Source organism: Anomalospiza imberbis, chromosome 2 (assembly GCF_031753505.1).
Source record: "Anomalospiza imberbis isolate Cuckoo-Finch-1a 21T00152 chromosome 2, ASM3175350v1, whole genome shotgun sequence".
Lineage (NCBI taxonomy): Eukaryota > Metazoa > Chordata > Aves > Passeriformes > Viduidae > Anomalospiza > Anomalospiza imberbis.
Window position 1 is genome coordinate 62,249,287 of NC_089682.1, and position 22,118 is coordinate 62,271,404.

Sequence of the window (22,118 nt, forward strand, 5' to 3'; positions counted from 1 at the left end):
CACTGACTGTAAAGCATGGTGAGACTGAATTCTTCCTAAATATATCTTAGGGAAGTGCCTACAGGGAGGTGGAACAAATCGGGTTTTTCTCTCCTTGGCTGCATTTAGGCTGCCATAACCCTTCCCTGAGCAGCTTTAAGGTAAAACAGCTGCCCTTATTTGTTGCTGGCAATGAACTTCTCTAGAATCAGATTTGAATCAGTTGTCCTTGTAATCCTGTGGAGGAAAGCCCCCAAACCTATTTTTCCCCCTTCTTGCCCATTCTCTTTCCTGCAGATGGATCATGGCTGTCTCTGCATCCACTGACAAGGCTGCTGGGGCTTTTTTCTCTGACCCAGCACTGAAAGCACTCAGCTCCATGTCAAATGGACAGCATGAACACAAACATGTCAAGTAGCACAGTGTTCGAATCCCACCTCAAGGGGCTCCCCTGCTTACTGAGAACCTAATGAATTGGGAGACTGATCTTTCTTCCCAGCATGATTTAACAGACACATGATCTAAAAGGTTTCTATCAAAAAGATGCAATTGAACCAGGCACAGCTCAGTTTCTGGGAGCACCTGGGGACAAGTCAGCAGCAACTGTCCCTTGCCCCCTTCCTTGATTAATTAGTAGTTCATGAGACCAAGAGCTGGGAGAGAGGAATGCCTTGTTTATCTTACTAGAAGAGGAGCAGGAATTTTAGTAGAAAGTGGGCTCTAGGAAGAGCTTCAATGGAATTGTCAGGATGAAAGGACACTGTGCCTTGGATGAAAAATTTCAGTATGATGGAAACTGGGTAAATGATCAAATCAGTTATGTAGTCAATATTATTTCCAGCACTATTGTAAAACCCTGATTAAATTCACTGTCACATAGGATTCTGCCTCCATGACATGTTCAGCTCAATGCAGTGATGTGATATGAGAGTCTAAAAGAGCAGGGGAGTGCATCTTGTTCCTGACTTATATGCATTATATATATATATATCCTGTATTTTATTAAAATTGTCAACCCTCCTCTTAATTTTTACATTTACTATTTCATTAGTTTCCTTGAAAAAACTGCATGGAGAGGCAAGTCATTTTAACAGTCCCTAGAGCAGTTTGACTGAACATGAGTGATTTTTTTTTTGTTGTTTTTTTTTTTTTTTTTTTAAATAATGAAGCAAACAAGCACAAACTGTCCATGCACAAGTTCCCATACATTTAGTTGAAATGTTCCTTTTCTTTTTATGATTGTTCTTACAGCACTGGAGCCTTGATTTAGGTGTCTGCAGCTAACAGGAAGTGTCAGCAGTGCTGATATAGTAGAGAGGAAGGTTTTCTTCCTAGTAGTATACACTGCTAACAAATATTCTTTTTCAGCCAAACAGCCATACAGCCACAGATACAATTAATTATTGAAAATGTGGAGCTCTTGTCAGAAAACTGTGACCAGCTAAAGGCAAAATATGTACACCAAAATCTGGCAGTTTGGGGAAATATGATAGTGAATGATGATTTTTCATTGTGCAAGTCTTCACTGCTATGAAGTTCAGAAGGAAAGAAAATGAAAATTAATGATATACTGTGCTACAGAAGTAAGTACCATATGAAAATTCAGACAGAGATAAAGGCATTATTTGAGAAATGATAGGCATCTTTTAAAGGAATTTTAGCTTTTTTTGCATTGGTGTGAGCTTGTATGTGTTCAATGCTAACCTGCACTAAAGTAACTCTGGAACTAGATTACTGAATAAATATGAAAGATATGTCATGACACTTGTATAAAAGTATAGAGATACACAGTCACTTGGAGAGCACTAAATAACAGTTTGCTTTCCCATAAATACCTCAGCTCCACAAGGAAAAAAAAAATTCTCAAAGGATAGGATTGAATTTAGCTATAAAAGTACCTCCAATTCTATTTGGGCTGCAACTGAACTTCATAGCAGTTGCATCCACTTATACAGAGGCTGAATTTATCTTTTAAGAAAAAAATACTGCAAAAATATTCACTTTAAAGTAAATTTGCTATAACAGTTTGGCATTTAAATGAACAGTGTCCTTTCTGAAGGCCTGTGCACCTTGTAGTAACCACTGAAGTGATCCTGTTTGAGCTCACAAGCCACTGAGGGCAAGAGAATACAGAAACATTTTGATAACTAATTTTCATGTTGTCAAGTTGGAATTCAGAAGCCAAATCTTAGACTGTCTTGTGCATGTAATGTAGTGTATATACTTTGTTTACTTTTTCTTTTCCATTTTTTTTCATTTTGGTAACAGGATGCATGATGAATGACACAATTACAGAATTATTGAGCTGGGAATGGACCTCTGGAGGCCATTTAGTCAAACCCCTTGTTCAGCCTAAAGCCATTTGCCCAGGACTGTGTCTGGATGCCTTCTGAATTTCTCCAAAGATGAAGACTTCACAACCTCCCTGCACAACCTGTGGCAATGTTTGGTCACTCTCAGAGGATGCAAAAGTATTTCCTAATGTTCTGAAGGAACCTCCCGTGTTTCAGTTTGTGCTCATTGCCTCTGGGCCAGTGCCTGGGCACCAGTGAAATCCGCAATCACTTGATCACATCCCTGCAGTCACAGGAGTCATTCTATTACATCTCTGTGATCCTCATCCTCCTGTCCTTTCCCCTCACCAGCAGATTTTGTTACTGCTCTGCAGAAAAGAACCAAGTCAGAAGAGCTGCATAAATGAAACTAATGTGAGCATAGACTAATATTTCCCATTTTACTAAACCATGTGGAAATCTGCCTCTGTCTAGCTGTGCTGTTTTTTAATAATATCTTCACATACTTAAGGCTGTGGGCCACAAAAATCACTTTTCTAAAGACTGGAGCCATGCAGTACTCTGACTGGAAAGGCAGTTTTGAAAGAATAGTGCTGGGTGACTCATAAGTCATGTTATGTTGGACATGAGAAGAAGACATTAATAGTGAAGGCCTTTTAGTTCAATTAAATAGAGTCATTTCTCACATATTATATAGGATTTGTCAGGCTGGACCACAGAACTGGTCCAATAATCACACATAAAGCACTATCTAATACATGAGAAATTAATTCTTATGAGTAGCCAGATCTTTCAAAGGTGTTATGACTTGTTATGTCAAATACAGGTAATGACTTAGGAGAGGCAGAGAGGCATGACTGAAAGGTAAGAAAAGCACCTTGGGCCTCTAGTACAGCTCTGACATAGCTCCTCTGTTTGCAGTCACCCTCCCCTTAAACTGCAGGAAAGAAGAGAGGATGGGGACATCCCTGCAGTGGTGCCAGACAGACACCTGTCCCATAACAGGTGACAAAGGTTGAAACATCAACTCTTTTCAAAAGTTTGCTGACAAGCAAATTCCCTAATGAGTTACTGAAGTTGTGACCTAATTAAACACATCTCTTTGCACCTTGCCTTCCCTCCTGTACAACAGAGGACAGGGGATGGAAAGGGCATAATTCACTGTTTCCTCCAGTGCACCCCAGCCGCCCACATATCCTCCAGGCTGTCAATGGTGTGGCATGGAGACTGGAAGGAAGCAGGGCTAGTAGCAAGATCAGACACATTTTCTGGCACAAGACAGTGGACTTCCCAAGAGAGGAAAGACAAACTCACCTTTCTCAATTTATTCTTGAGCCATCTGTCACACTCTCAAAAGACAACTGCACCAACAGGCCTTATATGCAGGCACATGCTTTGCTTTGGTCTGTGTCTCTATACTGTGATATAGTGGCAATTTTTTTCATCCAAGTGTGTAATTCTGCTCTGGGTCTGCAGTTTAATACTCTGCTTTCTCAGATCTGTGGCAGGTAACTGTCTCCAGGGACACACAGTTCTCCTGGTAGTATTTACTGCACTTGTCACCTCTGGCCAACAGCAGAGGACTGTTTAACTCAATTTTGATTGCTTTAGCCCCGACTCAAGCAGCCATGAGTACCCTATTCACCATCACCTGCCCTCTTTTCTTGTTCTGATGACCTCACAAACAAAATAGGTCACAATGACTCAAATAAATGAAAATCCTTGAGCCTGAGTACGTTTTCTGCTTTTATTTGTTTTATACTATGATAAATGGACAAATTTCAGCGCAGAAGAGAAAGGATCCACAAAGTACCCAAGATTATATTTTCAAAGTGATTGGGCTGAGTGATAATGAGCATTCAGACATGAAGGATCTGCTTAGACATGTATTAATGTGCATTTGCTTGCAAGCAACCAAGCCAATCAAGCACACAGGATTAGATACTGCAATAAATTTCAGAAAACACAACTATTCAGGTCATTCTCTCTTCCTCTCTCCTCTTCTGTCCTTTCACCCTTAAAAGCCTTGTGTTAGTTACAATCTATGGTTCATGTTTACACAGAATGTACAAATCAACTTGCTTAAAAATGCAAGTAATTTTCAAGCCAGAAATCTAGGGATAAGATACAAGAAATATCTACTATTCAGAATTCTGACCATTTTCCATCACCCAGCAACCTAGCAACGTGCCATCCAGCTGGCTTTCATTAGTATGCTTGACTGACTGACATCCCACCACTCCAAGATGCACACTTGTTTTTGTGCTCCCCAATTTGAGGCACTGAATAATAGCATCTAGTAGAAAATGCAGCTAAAAACTGCTTTCACCAGAAATATCCACGTACTCAGTGTATTATACCTTTTCAAATGGCAGAGTCCACTTTAATATAAGTTTGCATAACATTTCATCATACACAACTCATTTATATGATATGAGGATAGCAATGTCAGCACATACCTTCCGAGGGCCAGTATTTTTCAGCTCAAAGACATCCATGGTGTAGTTGACCCTACGACCATAGTGGTCGAACTGAACATTTCCAGTCAAACCTTGTATTCGAACCTACAAATGGAAGAAAAACCACCGTGAAGATCCAGTCTTATCATCTTTATTTCAAATGTCACAGAGCACTACAAATGATACAGGGCTGATATGGATAGGGCTTGAAAAGGATGTTTTCAAAGCATTCTAATGAAGAAGGCCAGATGTGAAGCCGTACAATTGGCTGTGGCAGGTTCCCAGCACCCGTGCCTCAGCTGAAACCAGAACACTTTTTCTTTCTTTCAGCACTTTATTGTGCACTGAAGAATGCCCAAGCTGTGGTCCTTGTCCCAAAGAAGTTGTGGCCGTATTGCTGATGGCTTTGATTTTTATCAGGATCTGGCCATAAAAACCTCTTTGGCAGAATTTGAAGTCTCATGCTGTCTGCCTGAACACAGAAGCCTGACTTACTGTTTCTCTCAATTGTTACACATCTCTGCATCTACACAGAATACGTGAAGCATACCAAATGCTTTATTTCTCTCACTAAGAGTCAGGATGTGGCTTGAAATCACTTACTCTTTCCCTCTGTCCATTTCTATCTGCTGATTTTTCTCCAGGATTGAAACCTTGGCTTCCAGGCACGGAGCTGCCAGCTCTGTCAGCAGTCACTTCTCCTCAGCAGTTTCTCCTGAGTGGAGTCTGCTCATTTGCAATGATTTAAATTCTACTGCAGGATTTTTATTTTTGTTATTGTTCCATTCAAAGGAAAGGCTAAATCATCTTGACAGAGATCTGGAACTTTCTAGGCATCCATATTCGTCAGGAATTCAAAATCCTGAAATAGCCCATAGCTCTGGGTTATTTCTTTTTAAAGAAAAAAACCCAAACCTACCTATGTGATGTCCCTGGGAGAAGTCTACTTTTATTGAAGATGACAGAAACATATTTGAAAGGTTATATTATGTGGTTATGCCTTTTTTCTTAAATGACAATATCTGTACAGCCAGGTTATTTGCAATAGTAAAAATTGAATTCAGCAGTGCTGTGGAGGAAGTTCCAACTCTCTCAAAAGATCTAACAGTAGCTTCAAATAGTAGTAGTTCCTCTCTGCCTTCATTCCAAGTTAAAAATCAGAACAACCTGAACAGCCCAAGCTGCTTCCAATTTCCAAGTAGAAAATAATTTTCCCTCTCCTATTACTACCCTTGTGCATACTGTTTTGGAAGTCATATAGAGTGCAACTGGTATACAAAATTCTAAAAGATCCCCAGAATAAAGCCTCCCCTTACCTGTTTTAATGTCCTCTCCATATCAATTCCTTGACCCCATGGGGCTGCAGGGTTGGCAAGACAATCACCAGCATTTCCTCTCCTTGAAATATCAATTTTCTGTCTTCTAAGATTACGGAAAGTTTCAGCCATCACAAGTACTCCATCATATGTCAATGCAGATGTATACTAAATAGACAGACAAACACAGCTCTTCAGAGCTGACCAAAAAAAATTCTGCTGTTTCAAGATAATTCTAGCTTGATTCATTATGCAGCAGTTTCTATACCTTCGTTTAGAAAACAGCTCTCCTCAAAATCAAAAGCAATTTTGTCTAAGGGACAAATGTAGGACATTTCAGTAGGTACAGCTTTAAATTTGTATTTCCTAAGGGTAGAAAAATCTGCATATTAAGAATTAATTAAAAAGAAAACAAATTAAACTTGAAATATTCAAATATTTTTCCTTTTCTTTTTTTTTCCACTTGACTTATACAATAGGGAATGACCCCATCAACCCAACTTACTCAAAAGAAAAGAAGGAAACAATAACTCACTCACAAAAAAAAAACAAACCTGAAAAAATGCACAGCTGATGAGCAGACATCCAGGCTACTGGAACTGTTAAGAATGATCAAGAGTAGATTCTTCCTATTAGAAAACCTGTGTTGGATCTCTGCCTGATAGGTACCCTGAGCAGTCTGTGTTTCTACACTAACTACAGCAATAGGTTCATAATGCGCCAAATGAAACGTTTAGAAAAAATCTTTGGCAGATGTTAGCCTGCAGCCACATAAACAGAGGTGTTTTCTCAGTATGGTCCTCTGATAAAAACAATGCATCAGGGAAAGTTGTTCATATGCCCAGGGCTGATATTGATATACTCTCTAACTTCCAAAATTCAGATTCTATTATTCAAATCTAATTTCCTTCCTTTCCTTTGTCTTGCAGATTGCAAGGTCTTTGACACATGGTTTATCTATATAGCCTCAAATTTTGGTTATCTCGAGATGAATTATGTGTGATTCAATTAATCATGCTGACTTCTCAGAAGCAGACCGAATAATCTTGGTTTTGTCGCAAGGAGTCCTATAGGTAGAATCTTTCCTGTCACCAGTAATTGGGGATGTCTGCATTCAAAGCCCTTGGTTTTGGTTTGTTTCTTTTTGGTTTTTTTTTTTTGTGTTTTTTTAAACATAAATTTTTGGAGTGTCACTGAATTCTGTAGCTATGTCTTATAATAACCATGTTGATGCTCTCTCTAGACTTTGCCAAGCTACCAATGTCCCAGCCAAGGGAGGGCTGGTTGCTTATCTTTGCATAGTGCCCAGCACAAAGGAGCCCATTTTCAAGCACCTCTGGTATGCATTAGTGCATATAATAACAGAACTACTTAGTTGAAGTCATATTTACAGCTGTGCTGTGATTTGCCTGCCAGGAAAATTATATGTCAAATAAATATTTTCTTACGAATCTGTGAAGGATTAGGGTAGAGGAACTCTGGGATGTGATTTAACTTTAAAATCATACCCGAATGTGATTTCTACATGAGTTTTTGAGGTGGAAAATTTCCAAAGGAAACCCCATATGAAAATTTAAAGGTAGCAGATTTACTTTAATTTATTACAGTTAAAGTAATATCTCATCCAGAATTAATCTGCCAGGAAAGATCTGCACTCCAAAGAAACCTAGATAATTAGACTAATTAATGTAAATTTTATTGAAATTAAGTTGTCAGTTAAGCATTTGACCTTTATCTTCTGTCAGTAAAGGGGTGAAGTTGGAGAATAAGTGATAACAGACATTTAAGTACATCAGCAAAATGTGTTGCAATTTTCATTTCCACCATACAAATGTAAGGATAGGCATGGTGAATGGCCAGTAATAGTAAGATCAACTGCCTTCTCTTCTGCCTAAATATTAAAGTCTTCATTCATGTATTCAACAATGTTAATCAGAAATTAGAACCCTGGAGTGATATCTTTGGTAGTGCTTCAGATCGGGGAGTACCTTTGGTGGGGTCTCAGATCCTGGGTATTCTCTCTGATCCAGTTTCTTCCAGCGCTGCATCAGCTTAGTTACCATTGGGGTACTGAAATCCACTAGCTGAAATCCAGTCACATTGGCTCCTCCATGCATAAATCTCTCCAGAGAAATATCTTTGAATCCCTAGAAAATCAATTTAAGATTTTGTTTGCCCTCCTACACCGCTGTGGGTCCAATCTGTTCTAGGTCAGTAGATAATGGCAGAATAAAGAATGCACAATAGCAGGATTCCATTAGAAGGCAAAATTTGAAACCAGGGAATAGTGTTGAACCTTCATTCATAACTTCCATTTGTGTAATAAAGAAAAAAAGCCAAGAAATAGATTTGCCACATTATTGCTAGGGTGGTCTTGACAGCTAAGCAACACATTGTTGGGAATGGCAGACCATTTTTGAAGAACTGCCTTTGGCAAATCAACTGAAAAATGCCTGCAGAATATTAAAGGCTTAATCCAATTTCCATCAATGTTGTCAGATTGGAATAAGCACTGTAGTAGTGCTTTAAAAAATGCATCCCTCTTTTTTTGCATGTTTAAAAAATGAACAATCCTATTCTGTAAATACGCTTACTCCAGGATTCATTGTTTAGGCTGAAAATGAGATAATATAATAGACATTAGAAGGCAGAGACAGCACATGAGGATCTCATTGTTAGTGCAAGGAAAACAACATCAGAATAACACCTCTGTTAAATAGGATTGTGGTAGCTCTTAGATTTGTTATAAATTGAAAACCTAGAGTGAATCCCAACACTGAAAGAGAAGATAAAGCAAATATATCTCCTGACCTATTGGTTTCTCTGGGTAATCTGTTCAGCACAATTCTTTACTAGAATTTGCCTTTAGAGACAAAACTGAACTTCAATAAACTGCATAACACAAACTGCTAAAGCACTAAGAAGCAAGCATAAATCTTTCTCCTTTCCTAGTTGCTATGTCAAAGGCTAGCTCAAGTGGAATCTTATTTTAATTTTCTTAAGTTCCTCTGATTGGTATTTATCAGCGAAAACACAAATCTAGAAATATTTAGGAAAAATAAATTGTGGGGCACTGGGGTACTGACCCAATATCCCAAGGGAAAAACACTTGTTAAGGACAGAGATCTGATTCATATCCTAAGGGATACTGACAGTAAATATAAAAGGTGACACATCAGAAAGTTATATTACCCACATAATTGAAGAGACAGTAGATAACAAAGTGTGCCCCTGCTGAAGTAGATCAGATGTGTCCATCTCCACTGCATACCTCACTAGCAGATTACTGCAACATCCAGTTCCTTGTTTACAACAACTATTTTGCATGAGAATAATTACTTGTGGAACTATAAAATAATAATGCTGAAAAATCTAATTTATAAGACCTAAGAGTACAGACATCTCATTTGAAACACCTGAGGCTTCAAATATAATCTGAAATGGTACTAAGTGAAGGTTCAAGTGCAGCAAAGCACAATAAAATATTTCACGTCAACTAAAATACCTTGAGGGTGAGTAGAAAGAAAACAGTTTAAAGCATGCATTAGACTCTGTCCTACATTCATTGTGCTTTGCCAGGCAGGTATTTTGGCTTAAAGAATGAGTCATTTAAATAATAAAATACTGCATTTGCTCTTTCTTTGCCCTCTTCTGAACATTAGCTGTGTGAACGTCCAGTTTAGCCTTAAAGTAAAAATACTGAAGCAGTAATTTGACTGGAAATTGCTGATCTTACCGGAAAATACATGTTCCTTGGGGAATGCATAAAAGGTACCTCTAGAATTCTTAAGTTACTAATAATAAAAAGACAAGTAAAAAATCATTGTAGTTCTGTAAATTTTAATTCAGCTTCAAGATACACTTATCAGTTCTTCCTCCTACCTTGATTTTGATAAAATTTAGGAGTATTATTTACTATATTATTGTGCCCTTCATATCTAGATAGCTGCAATAAGAAACTCATGTTCTTTTACACACCATCAAGAATGTATTATGTACAAACACATATTAGAGACAAATGGGAAATGCTGTGTGAAGTGCTATAACTTCAAAGTAGAACTGAGTGTTTCACTTACCGAGCAGGGGTATAATTCTAGAAAAGTATCTTACCAGGTTGGCAACAATATAATGGTATCCTTTAACATGCTTTCCCACGCTCACAATCTGTGGGAGAGAAATAAGACAAAAAAGGAAAAACAATATCATACTGTTTTCTTTATAAAGCTGTTTTCATAGAAAGTTAGATATAAACTGAAATATATAGCACTGGTAATATAAAGCTGGGAGTCTTTTTGCAATGGCATACCTATAACTTTCCAGGGGCTTAATAATGGTAAAAGGTTAAAATTACAGTGAGTAAAGTAATGAACTGGTAATCTGAGTGCCTTCTGTATTGAAAATGTTACTGTAGTATACTATGTTACCAAATAGAGCAATTATCTGTGGGATACAAATTCAGAAGGAGGAGATGTCACACTAGCTAGAAAGCCTACCCACTGATTTACTTTCTCATTTGAAATAAGTGCAGAATTTATGAATGAAACTGGGGGCTTATCTCTTGAGATCAAAGCTGTTTGCTCTTGACGTGGTCAAATGCTAAGAATGTTATTTAGATCTTAGTAAAATGCTAAAGATTTTAGGAATGAGCATGAACAAGGACAGAGCAAGGTTGCCTGAGTGTTTAACCAAAATGTAGCATCAAGTGATGCAGAAAAGGCAACAACCATGATATGGCAAGATCAACCAGAGGGTTTGCACAAAAACTAAGTCCACCTGCAAGTTGCATCAATATTATTGCAATTTCTATGGTGGAATGACTCTCATTTATTGTGCTGAAAAAAGAAAATGAGGTACTATTTTGCCAGTAGAAAATGGTGATAATAGATGCATTGCAGATTAAAGCTGCTTTCACTAAAGAAACTAAGCAGTACTAATAACCAGTAACTAGCAACTAAAGTACTGCCAGTAACATGCAGCTTGCAGTTAACAGTACAGTCCTTTGAGATCTTATTATTTATAGTCCACCACTCACTATAGAAGTCTGCATGCAGCTCTAATTTTTACCTCTCCAGGAAGCAATTTAGCTTCCCTCCAAATGAATAAATAAGACACAAGCAAAGGTTTTCCACGAAGTGCAGGTTACTCAGTTAAGTAACAGGAAGCTTGTGGATCTGTTTCCTTTCCTGCTTTGAGATCTCAGCTCTAGACTCTGCCTGAAGAATTGACAACTTCCTGCCTTTAGGGATTACACCTCATGCTCAAAAGAGAACAAACACTGACTAGGCCTTGCAGCCCTTTTTCCCAGTGATGTAAAAAGTGAGTAAAAACATTTTAGAGATGAAGAAAAGCTGACGAAGAACTAAATATTTTGACCAAAGACATGCAGGAATCCACTATCTTAATCTAAATAGGTTAAGATTTGGAAATGCTTGATTCTGGACTCTATCATTCCAGTAAATCAATTCCCTTTTTCAGGAGAGTGGATGGGAAAATCCAAGGGATTTTCCCTTGACATAAGTATGTGGTCAAAATTCTTTTAATTTCATTACCTTAAGTAATAAACTAAATAAGCAATTTTTCATTCATCCTTTTGCTCTATCCCAAACTCATATGTATAGTTGTCCTAGGGTGACTTTATGATGCTTCTATCCCCAGTCATCTGTTCTGTTCATGCTGGATATGAAGTTCTGCATCTTTAAGACTGGTTCTGAGAGCAAAGGCGGGGAAACAAAGCGCAGTGTCTTTTCAGAAACTGCGTTCTCTCCCATGCATTCTCCCTCACTGACTGTGTTGTCTGCAGCATGGACAGTGAGAGAGAGAGAGACAGGGAGCTTTTTTTTTTTTTTTGCTTTTTTGCTGGTTTTCATCATTAACCATGGCTAGGAAAGTTTTCCCAAGACTGTGTCATTTTTTCCTGGAACTGTTCAAATCTGCTCTGGACCAAAAAACCAGCAGAACACCAGGGGCTCATGCCTGTGGCCCACCAAGGCCCAGGATGTGGCATTTTCCAGCGCATGAGGGACTGACAAGAGACTGAATGAGCCGTGCTACAGCCCATGAAAAGGACTCTCTCTGAATTTGCCATCTCTTCAGAACAGCGAGAGGTTCCATTGTTTAATATTATTCATTTTCTCGTGTTTGTGAATACTTTTCTTGTCAAATAAACAGACTTTTCCCACTTCTCTTGAAAGAGGTTTATGTATCCTGAACAGGTTGGGGAGGGACTGCTTGATTTTCCTTTCTAGAGGGATTCCTTTGGAGATTTCCTTCCTAATGTGCCCTAAACCAAGACAATAGTCTATAGCTAAAGTGCTTCTATTTAAAAACCAAAACATAAACCTAAAAAATCCCAAATGACACTAAGCACCCAAGCCATGATTGTTACCCTTTGTATAAATTGATTTTAGACTTAATAAAACTACCAGATCAGTGATTTAATACCATGGCTACCATTTTATTGGGAGTGTTAGAGAGGAAGAAGTCGCAACTTTCCCTATTGTAAGTATGTGAGGAGGATACTCTCAAGTAATGAATTTTTCCATATAATAAAAAGTTTCAGGTCCTGGCTGGGTCAATGGCTTCAAAAGGATTATAACCCTTAATCCCAATAAAGCTTATACATCTGTACTCATTCAGCAGTGCACATGAATGAGTGCACTGCTGAATGAAAATATTTGCCTCCCCCTTACAGGGAAACTGACATAGGGTAAAAACTGCATTTTTAAATAAATACCTCATCACAACCTGAAAGTTGTTAAGTGGACTGACATAATTTAAGATCATAGAATCATAGAATGGTTTGAATTGGAAGAGACCTTAAAGATCATCTAGTTCCAACACCTCCCATGTTTTTCTCCTTGGATCTGTTATTAAGCTATTCACCCTCATCTTGGGCAAATCTCCTTTTGAGATTTATTTCTGTGATTGTTCCTAGGAAATGCATGTAGATACTACTGCAGAATTCCTGGATTTGATGTGAATAATATAACATTTTTGAAAAACCTAAAATTTGATGTCTTCATTGTATTCTTTCATTGTTTCTTTGGGTAAACAACACAAGTACAGTTATGTAGCATGGAGCTGTCTTAACTTCCCTTATCGTCAGTGGAAAGAGCAGGGTCTCTGAGGAAATGATTCAGCTTATTCTAAAGGACATTTGTAAAACTAATTAGACAGCTTGTGCCCTGAAAGTGTGTATTTTTCTGCATTGACTAGAAAGAGTTGATGGGGATTAGCTCTGATGCAGACACCTATATTTTATGTCCTTAATGTTAACTGAGATGAATTTCACCATTATAAAATGCATATACATATAAGAAACTAAAAAGAACAGTGCCTTATAAGAATTTTTAGTTGATGATCTACTATAAGACAATTATGAAAATACCTTATTCTTATTTCAGAATTCCAGTAGTAATCAAAAGTAACTAGAATTACATTGACTTTAAAGTTTGATAAAAGCAGGGCCAGTGAGATCCAACTCAGGCACTTGACACAACTCTGTGACTTTATGTTACAACACTGTTCTTTCAATTTAGCTGAACAATAGCCTGGTCTAGGAAATTCAGAATCTGTTCTACTATTGGAAAGAAGGGCTACCAGTGTCTGCTTTGATTATTTTCTTTTTTTTTTCCTGTGTGTGGCAAGGTCACTGACTTTGATAAAACCATTTGCAAACTTGCATCAGCATCTGAACAGAGAATCTGGCCCCAGGTCATCCTCTGTTCTCTACTATTGTGAAATGGATATTGCACATAACTCATTTTAAAATAATGCTTAACTTTGGTAGCATGAAATGTCCCTCGTTATGATTTACAGAAGATGGAGGTCAGTACAGCTGGAGTGAAAAGGACTTATTTTCAGTTAAATCTTTTCAAAGGGTGACAGCTGTGCATTACCAATCAGACTTTAACAAAGGTTTTCCTCTTTGGTATTGTGTCACAATACACTGCCTTAAGAAAAAGAACACCTGCAATAAAATGAAGTCTGTCAAACGCAATATAAAAAGAGTGGAGACTTGTTAAAGACAGAAGATTGAGACCTGATCTGAAATATTGGAGCAGAAATGGTGATGCTATAAACCACAACTGAAGTGGGATTTTACACAATATCTGAACCCAGGATAAATCTTTCACAAAGCCATAAAAAAGCATTTGAGAAAAAAGCCCAATTTTAATAACTAGTGCTCAGAAAAGGGCATTCTTATTGAGGAAAGGGTGGACAGCCTTTAGAGAGGATGCTAAAGAAGGCAGAAAACAAAGAAGATGTGGCTCTGTCTCTCTTGTGAAGGCAGGTGCTGAGCTGGAACAGGGCTGTGCACACCTGCCCCTCTCACAGCTGGGCAGAGAATGATGCTTCCCACACAGACCCCACGCTTACCATCAGCTGGCAAAGCAGAGAGCCCTGCACAGTGCAGGAAACTGTTGTGGAAGAAGACCTGGAGAGGTGGCTCAAAGGTCATTAACCAGTGCCCTGAGCATAGCTATTTGCTTCCTTCTGCTGCTAAAGTTGTTTGCATTCAAAGCCTACTCCTATCCTAAATAGGATGTGGAGACTTGTAAGGAAAAAGGAAGCGAGGAAAGAGATGAAGGGTGTAAGAAGAGGGTCACTTCACAAATCTTTTGAATCATTCATATTCATCCTTTGTCGCCTGCTGCCTATTTGCTCTTTCAGCAACTGAAATAAATTGTTTCTCATGTCCAAACCTCATCAGTTGTGTGCTGCAGTAACAAAATGCATTCTTATTACTGGGCAGTGTGGGACTGTGTGCAAAATGCCAGCCACCCCAGAGAAAGGAGCCTGTGCAGAGCTCCTCCTGGCTCTGCAGGGTGAGGACACTGCTGGTGGCAGTGCTGGCGGCTGGCTCCTTCAAGGAGAACTATCAGTTTGTATTGACATTCCAGTGTTGCTTAGAAGCAACTCCATAGACCTCTAGGGAAAAAAAGAAAAGCATGGAGAGTAAAGAATGATGAAGAAAAGGCACTTTATGAATCTTCTCTCTGGGAAGATTCCCTCTGAGACTGAGTTACGCAGAGAGCTGCTACTCTGGCCCTGAAGTTGTATGAAGTCCAACAATGCTGCTACCAGCCCACACTACTGTGTGCTGTGCACATGCCAAATTCTTTGGCTAATGATTTGCTCCTGTGGTTGTGTGAGAGCACAACTAAACCTGCATTTTATTCATGCAAATCTAATAGACATAGGGGAAAACTGCAGTCACCCCATGCTGTTTCTGAAATAAGAGATTAAAAATCTACATTATGCCACTAAAATACATGTAAAAGCCATGCTGTCTCTTGATAAATACTCATCTGTATTTTGGTAGTGATCCTTTGTGCCAACACATCTCTGTTTTCATGAAAAACAGGGAAGCAGGAATGTTGGAGCTAGTATTCTATGTAACTCACGTGTCTGGTTAGCTTTTGCCTTCCTCTATTATGTTGCAATTTATTGCAAAGTATCATGTTTTAATTTATTATTATCTTAAATTATGTATGTTAGTAATGTAAATATGATTTGCAAAAGTGCCAAGTGCTATCTTCAGTTAGTGGACACGCTGGAAACTAAGACAAGAAAAAAAAAAGTGTTTTTAAAACCAGCCAAATTGACAACTCGGTCAATTTAGAGAAATTTAGCAGTCAAACATTAATTTTTCAAGTTTAGCACTCCTGAGACAAATTGAGAGGAGATGAAGAAGGAGGGGAATATCTTGGCTTCTGTACATTTCTCCACACAGACATTTATTTGCTTTCACTTTGATGGTAATATTAACTACTACTACTCCTGCTACTACTACTATTACTACTGCTGCTAATACTACTGCAAATTCTTCTACTACTGCTACTACTAATTCTTGCTGTGACAACCTGCTCCATTTTATCTATCAGAGAGATCTGTTTTTCAGTACAAACACGTACATGATATTTCTCAACAACATATCTCAAGGCTCTTTAAGGCTGAGGAATCAGTGGTGTCAAACAACACATTGAACAACTGATTTAGTTAGACAGCTGTGAACAGCATTCAAGACACTGGGCAGCTACTTCCTTATTATGCTTGTTAATAACAATTGTTAGCCATTATTAATTAGAGCTTATTGACTTGCAGTATTTATAAGATTAGTGATACTAATACTTTGTGGCAACTTTAAATCCATGTGTAAATTTTAATATTACACAGGACAAAGTAATTCTTTTTTATGATTAAGTATCAGTTCAGCTGTGTACATTGAAGCATTAAATCTGTGCCAGATGCTCCATAACAGTTTTCACTTCTCTGTTTAAAGGCAAATAAGCCCTGGGTGAGCAATGAGGCTTAATCTTGATGATACAAAGCACTGACAGAGCTGAGAAAAGTGCTCATCTACTGGGAAACATCCTATTTAATTCTTATGGTCTGGGGAGAGCAGGGTGCAGGAAAAAACTGACTGGAATCAGCCTGTTTGGTACACCAGGAGCTAGACTGATGATCTCTAACAGCAAAACTGTTTCAGTATGCAAAATTCAGAAGAAAATGCTGTTCACAGTGGACACTGGAAGGCTCTGAACACATAGAAAGCTGAGGTTTCAGCTTTGTCAGATGGAGATGGTGGGAGAGGATGGAGCTGCTACAGATGGAAGAAGAAAGGAAATCCATTGCCATTCATGCAGAAAGGAGAAATATTTCTGAATATAGTCCTCATCATGTGGATGTGCTTATGGACATATCTGTATAAATATAGAAATAAACACTGTCATGTTACTGCATGTGAAAAGCCCTAGAAAACAGAAATGAGGAGTAGCAATATTCTCTTTCAGAAAGAAGTAAACATAAAGGTCCTAGGCAAATGCAATTACAGTTAGCTTGTGTTTTCAGCTTGCTCTGCTGAGTTTCACATGAAGGTCATTATGGAGAAATTAAATCAAATTTCTGGTAAAAATCTGAGAGGGCTATCAGAAATAAGGAAGAAGCAGCAGACTACTCAGTAGCAGAGAATGAGGAACCAAAATGCTCAAGAAGCATATGTTTAGTGAAGGACATTTTAGATGCAGTCACACAATATAGTACAGAGGTTGATCTGATCACCCTGGTATGTATCCCTTCTGGCTGTTTCTGATGCCAGCACATTACCGGTTTGCAAGATTCACTATAAGATGATACGCAGTTCACTCACTCATAAGGTATTTCTACTTCAAGAGCTGCCTATAGGTGTGTAAAAAGAGTACTGTGAATCAAAGGAGCTCATCTGTGTACATCTGTGCCTTATTTCATGGCCTGGCTCTCAGCCTGACTCGCCAAGCACAGCAGGACAAGCTGGGTACACACTGGAGAGGAAGAGGCCTTGCCAGAAGGCTCCTGGGCTTCTGGTTTGAGTTTCCCATGGGCTAGTCATGCACCCTCATGGCAGAGAAAGCCAACAGCTTCTTGGACTGCATTGCCATCATGGTGAGGGAGGTGATCCTGCCCCTCTGCTCAGCTCTGCTGAGGCACACTGGCAATGGTGTGCCCAATGCTGGCCCCCCCAGTACAAAAGAAACAAGGACATACTAGAACAGTCCAGAGAAACACCAAAAAGGTTATTGAAGCATCTGTCATATGAGGAGAAGCTGAGAGAGCTGTGACTGGAGCAGGCTGGAGAACAAATACCTCAGGCAGATCTTTGCAATTATCTATAAATACCCAATGAGATGATGTAGGGAAGAGGGTACCTGACTCTCCCTTGAGGTGTACGACAATAGGACAACAGGCAAGGGACACAGGGTGCAACACAAGAAATTCCAGCTATCCAGCTAGATATGAAGAATTTATTTTTTTCTATGAGGTAGTCAAGTGGTGAAACAGGAAATAAAAGTGTTATGGGATCTCCATCCTTGGACACATTCAAAATTAGGCCAAATGAGTAACCTGATGTATGGTTGCCCCCTTGAGCACCAGGAGTGATCTTGAGAGGTGACTTTCAATCCCAATTATTCTCTTAGCTTGTGAAATAGAACTGCTCATGTCAGTACTTCACAGTCAAAACTTTCAAAACCAACTCCAAAATCTGTCTGAAAACAAATACCACCAATTTGAGAGTCCAGTGTTGTTGTTGTTGTTGTTGTTGTTGTGGGTTTTTTTTCCTGGTGTTTTTTTTTTTTTTTCTGGTATCTTATTTGCTCTGCAATGATTAATATGCAATGACAATGGGAATTCTCTCAGAAAAAGGGACAAGCAAACAAAACTGTTAACTTCCTATTTCAGCACTTCATGCTTTTGAAAGCTTCCTTACATCATTTTACATGTCCTTTTGGTATAGATTAACAGCAAAATGAAAAAAATATTGAAAGACCAGTAGAAAAGGGCTAAAATAAATTAGAGTTAATAACATTATTTCTCATGACCTAAATGACTCTTAGCTTACACTTTTCAGTGTAATTATCAAATCTGTTTGGAGTATTGACTGCATTGTATACCTGAACATATTTCTGGGCAGTGAAGAAGCTATAAGAAATAGCTGTGAGATCAGCTATGGCTGAGCAAATGACAGTCTGCTTCTCCAGTAATAAGGGTTATTAGTCTCTGAAGAAGTAAAAAGAACAAATACAGTGGTTGAACAAATAAAATATGTTTTCACTGAAATCTTCAAAATTATTTTCTGTGATAGTCTTCAAATCTGACCACATTGTTTTATTACACTTCAGCATTGCTTGCAGAACAGCAAACAAAGACATAATGGAAGAAATCTATGATTTGTATTTAGTGAAGATAAAGTATCCCAGCTAATTAAATGCAAGTACAACCTAGGAGAAAGCACCGTGACATTTCCTTAAATGTGTGGTTTTAGCTATATATTTTCTGTCATCTTTCCTAAGGAAATCATTTTTCTGCTACTGAGCTGTCTCTGGGTCTGTAAAATATTTTTTAACACATATGGCAATTTCAGCTATATTTGAAAGGAAGACAATATCTTTAAGACACATCTAAGGTGTTAACTCTGTGCAGTTCTTATTAATAATGGCTGCTGGGTGGAGAACAGAGACCCATCTGTTTTAGCCACCAAAAGGACAGGAAGCACCCAGACACTACACCTCCTGTCTGACAGCTACAGTCAGCACATGGGTCCTGACACCTTCCACACATTTCTTGATTAGCCATAGGAATTGCCTTTTCTTTCTTGCTCAGCACATTTTTGGGAAAAAAAAATTATGGTGCTTGTCGAGGAGGTGGTTTAGGAGAAAATTAAAGCCCACTAAAAACCAGGGGGATGTCACTTGTTTTAGTACTTCTGAACACCATTTCCATCTGCTGTATGTAGTTTCTGTATTGTTTCAGATTTGACTTATACAAATTAAGTGATAAATAAATGCTAATGTAAATAAAATTCTGTGAAAAAAAAATAAATATAATGATTTTGTTAGACTGGGAAGCCTGACTTGGGGTTTCATAACTTCAGCTTAAATAGATGTGTGGTAATAGTTTTGTTTGAGCTTTCTCTGTAATAAATAAACCCACATTACTTTTGTTAGCATATTTATTTTGGAACATAGATTCTACATTTCAGACAGAAATTCAGTAAATACTTATAAGTTTAAAGTAATGATTTTCTAATTTTAGTAGATATACCCTTCAGCCCTAGGCTGACTTTACTTCTGACTTTCACTGAATGAGCAAAAAATGCAAATAAATACACTATTTTTAAAAGGCAGGAAGAAAAATAAAATGAAAAGAAGGGCTAAGAGAAGAAGCAAAACTCTCAATGAACAGTTGTGTGTTTCTTGCTGTGCTGTATGTGGCAAATGACTCCTTTGGCCTGGACTGCTCAGATGCTGTACAGCTTGCTGCCAGTGTTAGTGGATTAGTTGGAAGGAACTGGAAATCATGTTACAATGGGCTTCAAGCATTCATTTCATCTTAAGCAGAAAGTTGTTTGTATTAAATTCATGGGAGCACTTTAGAAACACAGCTTGTAAAGAAGAGACACAGAAGCAAAGAATTTTCCATCCCTTTCACTGACTTTCATCCTTCCATTCAAAAAGAATATTTTTGTGCTTTTAAAAGACCACCTGCTGAAAGTTCCGTGGAAAAAGGGATGTCAGTAAACAAGGACACAATGGTCCTTGACAGAAAATGAATCACTAGAAATGCATTCTGCTATACAAGCTATAGCTGTTACATGAAACTGTGGCGATATCATTTTATCTTTCTGTGTCTTTGTTTTAGCTCCCTTTCTCTGTCTTTTCCCCGTAATCTCTAATTTCATGCCTGTAGGAAAATGGGGCTTTGCCTTTGTTTCTAGTCACTTATACAACACAAATAAAGGGCTATCCTTGTTTATGTTTTGAATTAAAAACTTGTACCTTTTTTTAAAAGGCTGTGTATGAACAGATGAAACAAAGGACTAGGTAAATTAACTGTGAATCAGATTTTGTGACATCACTTACAAGGTTCTAGAAGACATTCTGCTAAGCATAAGACATTTTCTATTACCATTAAGTGCAGATGTGCTTTCTCCAAAATGGAAACACACTTTCTGAAAGATGTGTGGAAAGCTAACATGGAATAGATCATTGTAAGATCACAGAATCCTAGAATGGTTGGAATTGGAAGGGACCTTAAGTTCCAACCCCCCTGCACCCTACTTTCCATCTAATTTTACTGCTCTGGGGGCTCCTGCTCAGCAGTGAAACACGCTGGATTTGGGTAATTTCTGCAGGAGAGCAGCAGTGGTCATGTCAAGCATTGAATCCCCTTGTGGTACAGACTGTGGGTCTGCCCCAAGCACCAGCACTGCCAAGGCTGCCCTGAGAGGCCATGGGGAGGGAGCAGTCCACGCCTGGAGCCACCGCACCCCCAGCCACACACCAGGACTACACTGGTCAATAAAATGGGTGCAGGCCTGCTTCCCCTTCTCAAGGGCAAATCATGTGCATCACTTAAAGTGGGCAAGTAAACAAAACACTTCTGGCAATGGTCTTGGTGTTTGTGTGGTGTCTTCCAGAGCCCTGGATGCAGGATTGTAAGGTCTGCCAGAGGAGCGTAAAGGATGACTTTCACTTCCAGGTAACGAAAAGGTTTTCCTGGTTACAGTTGTTGTAAGTTGTTAAGAAGGTAAGGTGTTTCACTATCCTGAGAATAAAGGATGAAAAGGAGCTAAAATTGTCTTGGTAGGCTTAAGTTATAGCAGATTATTAAGTGTAGGTGGAGATCTACTGACTCAGGCTGAAGACTCTCTTACTGATCATAGAGGCAGCAACTGTTTCATGCGTGCAGAAATTGATGTCTTGCTTCAGTGTCAAGTTTAAACAGGGCTTTGAGCTGAGCCATGCCAATGGGGACTAATGCTAAAACCAAGCAAAATGTTTCCAATATTAAGAAAACCATCACAGTCTCAGAATATCCTTGAGATGTAAGATCTGAAACCTGTGCTGAGATGAAAACAAGAGGGAGCAATCCAAGAAAACCAGATACAAAACCTTGAGCGCAGGCTGAACCCATCTTCTGGATTTAATGTAATGACAGCTCTACTGTCCCTTTCTAGAATGGAAATCTGAAAATCAAACCTCATTTCTCTGTATTTCACCATAAAAAGAAATATAGACTCGGCCCTGCCCAAAACATCACAGCTGCACAAAACCTAAAAGGAAGCTCTCATGATAAAAAATGCACATCCTGGGTTGTTCATGGGGGGAGTCTGGAATTCACACACATCACTGGGTTCCAGGAGAGAACTTTCCTGTGAAGACAAGACCCAGATAGAGAGTGTGGGGGGGTAGCTTCTACACACACTCACCAATGTACATGGAGAGGAGAAAATAAATGAGAAAACCTAATAAACTAAAAAATATAGGGGACAAATGGAAATAGTTTGGTTACAATAAAGTTGTACAAGAAGTGAGGAAACAGCAAGGTGCAGTTTTTCTCTGCTGGCAGGTGAAGAGGGCAGCGAGCAGAAAACACCAAGTCAGAGGAGTGGGCAGCAGGCATAGGCAGGGGAGGAGCATATTAGCTCACTTCTACAACACAGCCAGTGGAAAAGCCTCCAGTCTTCACTGCTTGAGATACACAGTCATGAGAAGTGTGAATGTGCATGTACATGGGCAGTCGGTTGAGAA

The 22,118-nt window shown here is 38.7% G+C and overlaps 1 protein-coding gene across 9 annotated transcripts in view; it reads right to left on the reverse strand.

The window, feature by feature from the left end:
- GRIA4 (glutamate ionotropic receptor AMPA type subunit 4) overlaps positions 1-22,118 on the reverse strand; it is a 211,852-nt gene that overhangs the window by 64,360 nt on the left and 125,374 nt on the right. For all 9 annotated transcript variants that reach the window (XR_010996327.1, XM_068181400.1, XM_068181399.1 and 6 more), the window contains exons 5-8: positions 10,159-10,212; positions 8,037-8,195; positions 6,049-6,216; positions 4,733-4,837 (exon numbers count right to left, since the gene is read on the reverse strand). Coding sequence is in view for 8 of the 9 variants with exons in the window: in XM_068181400.1 (XP_068037501.1) it covers positions 4,733-4,837; positions 6,049-6,216; positions 8,037-8,195; positions 10,159-10,212 (486 nt within the window). In the remaining variant the exon portion in view is untranslated. The remainder of the gene's footprint in view (positions 1-4,732; positions 4,838-6,048; positions 6,217-8,036; positions 8,196-10,158; positions 10,213-22,118) is intronic.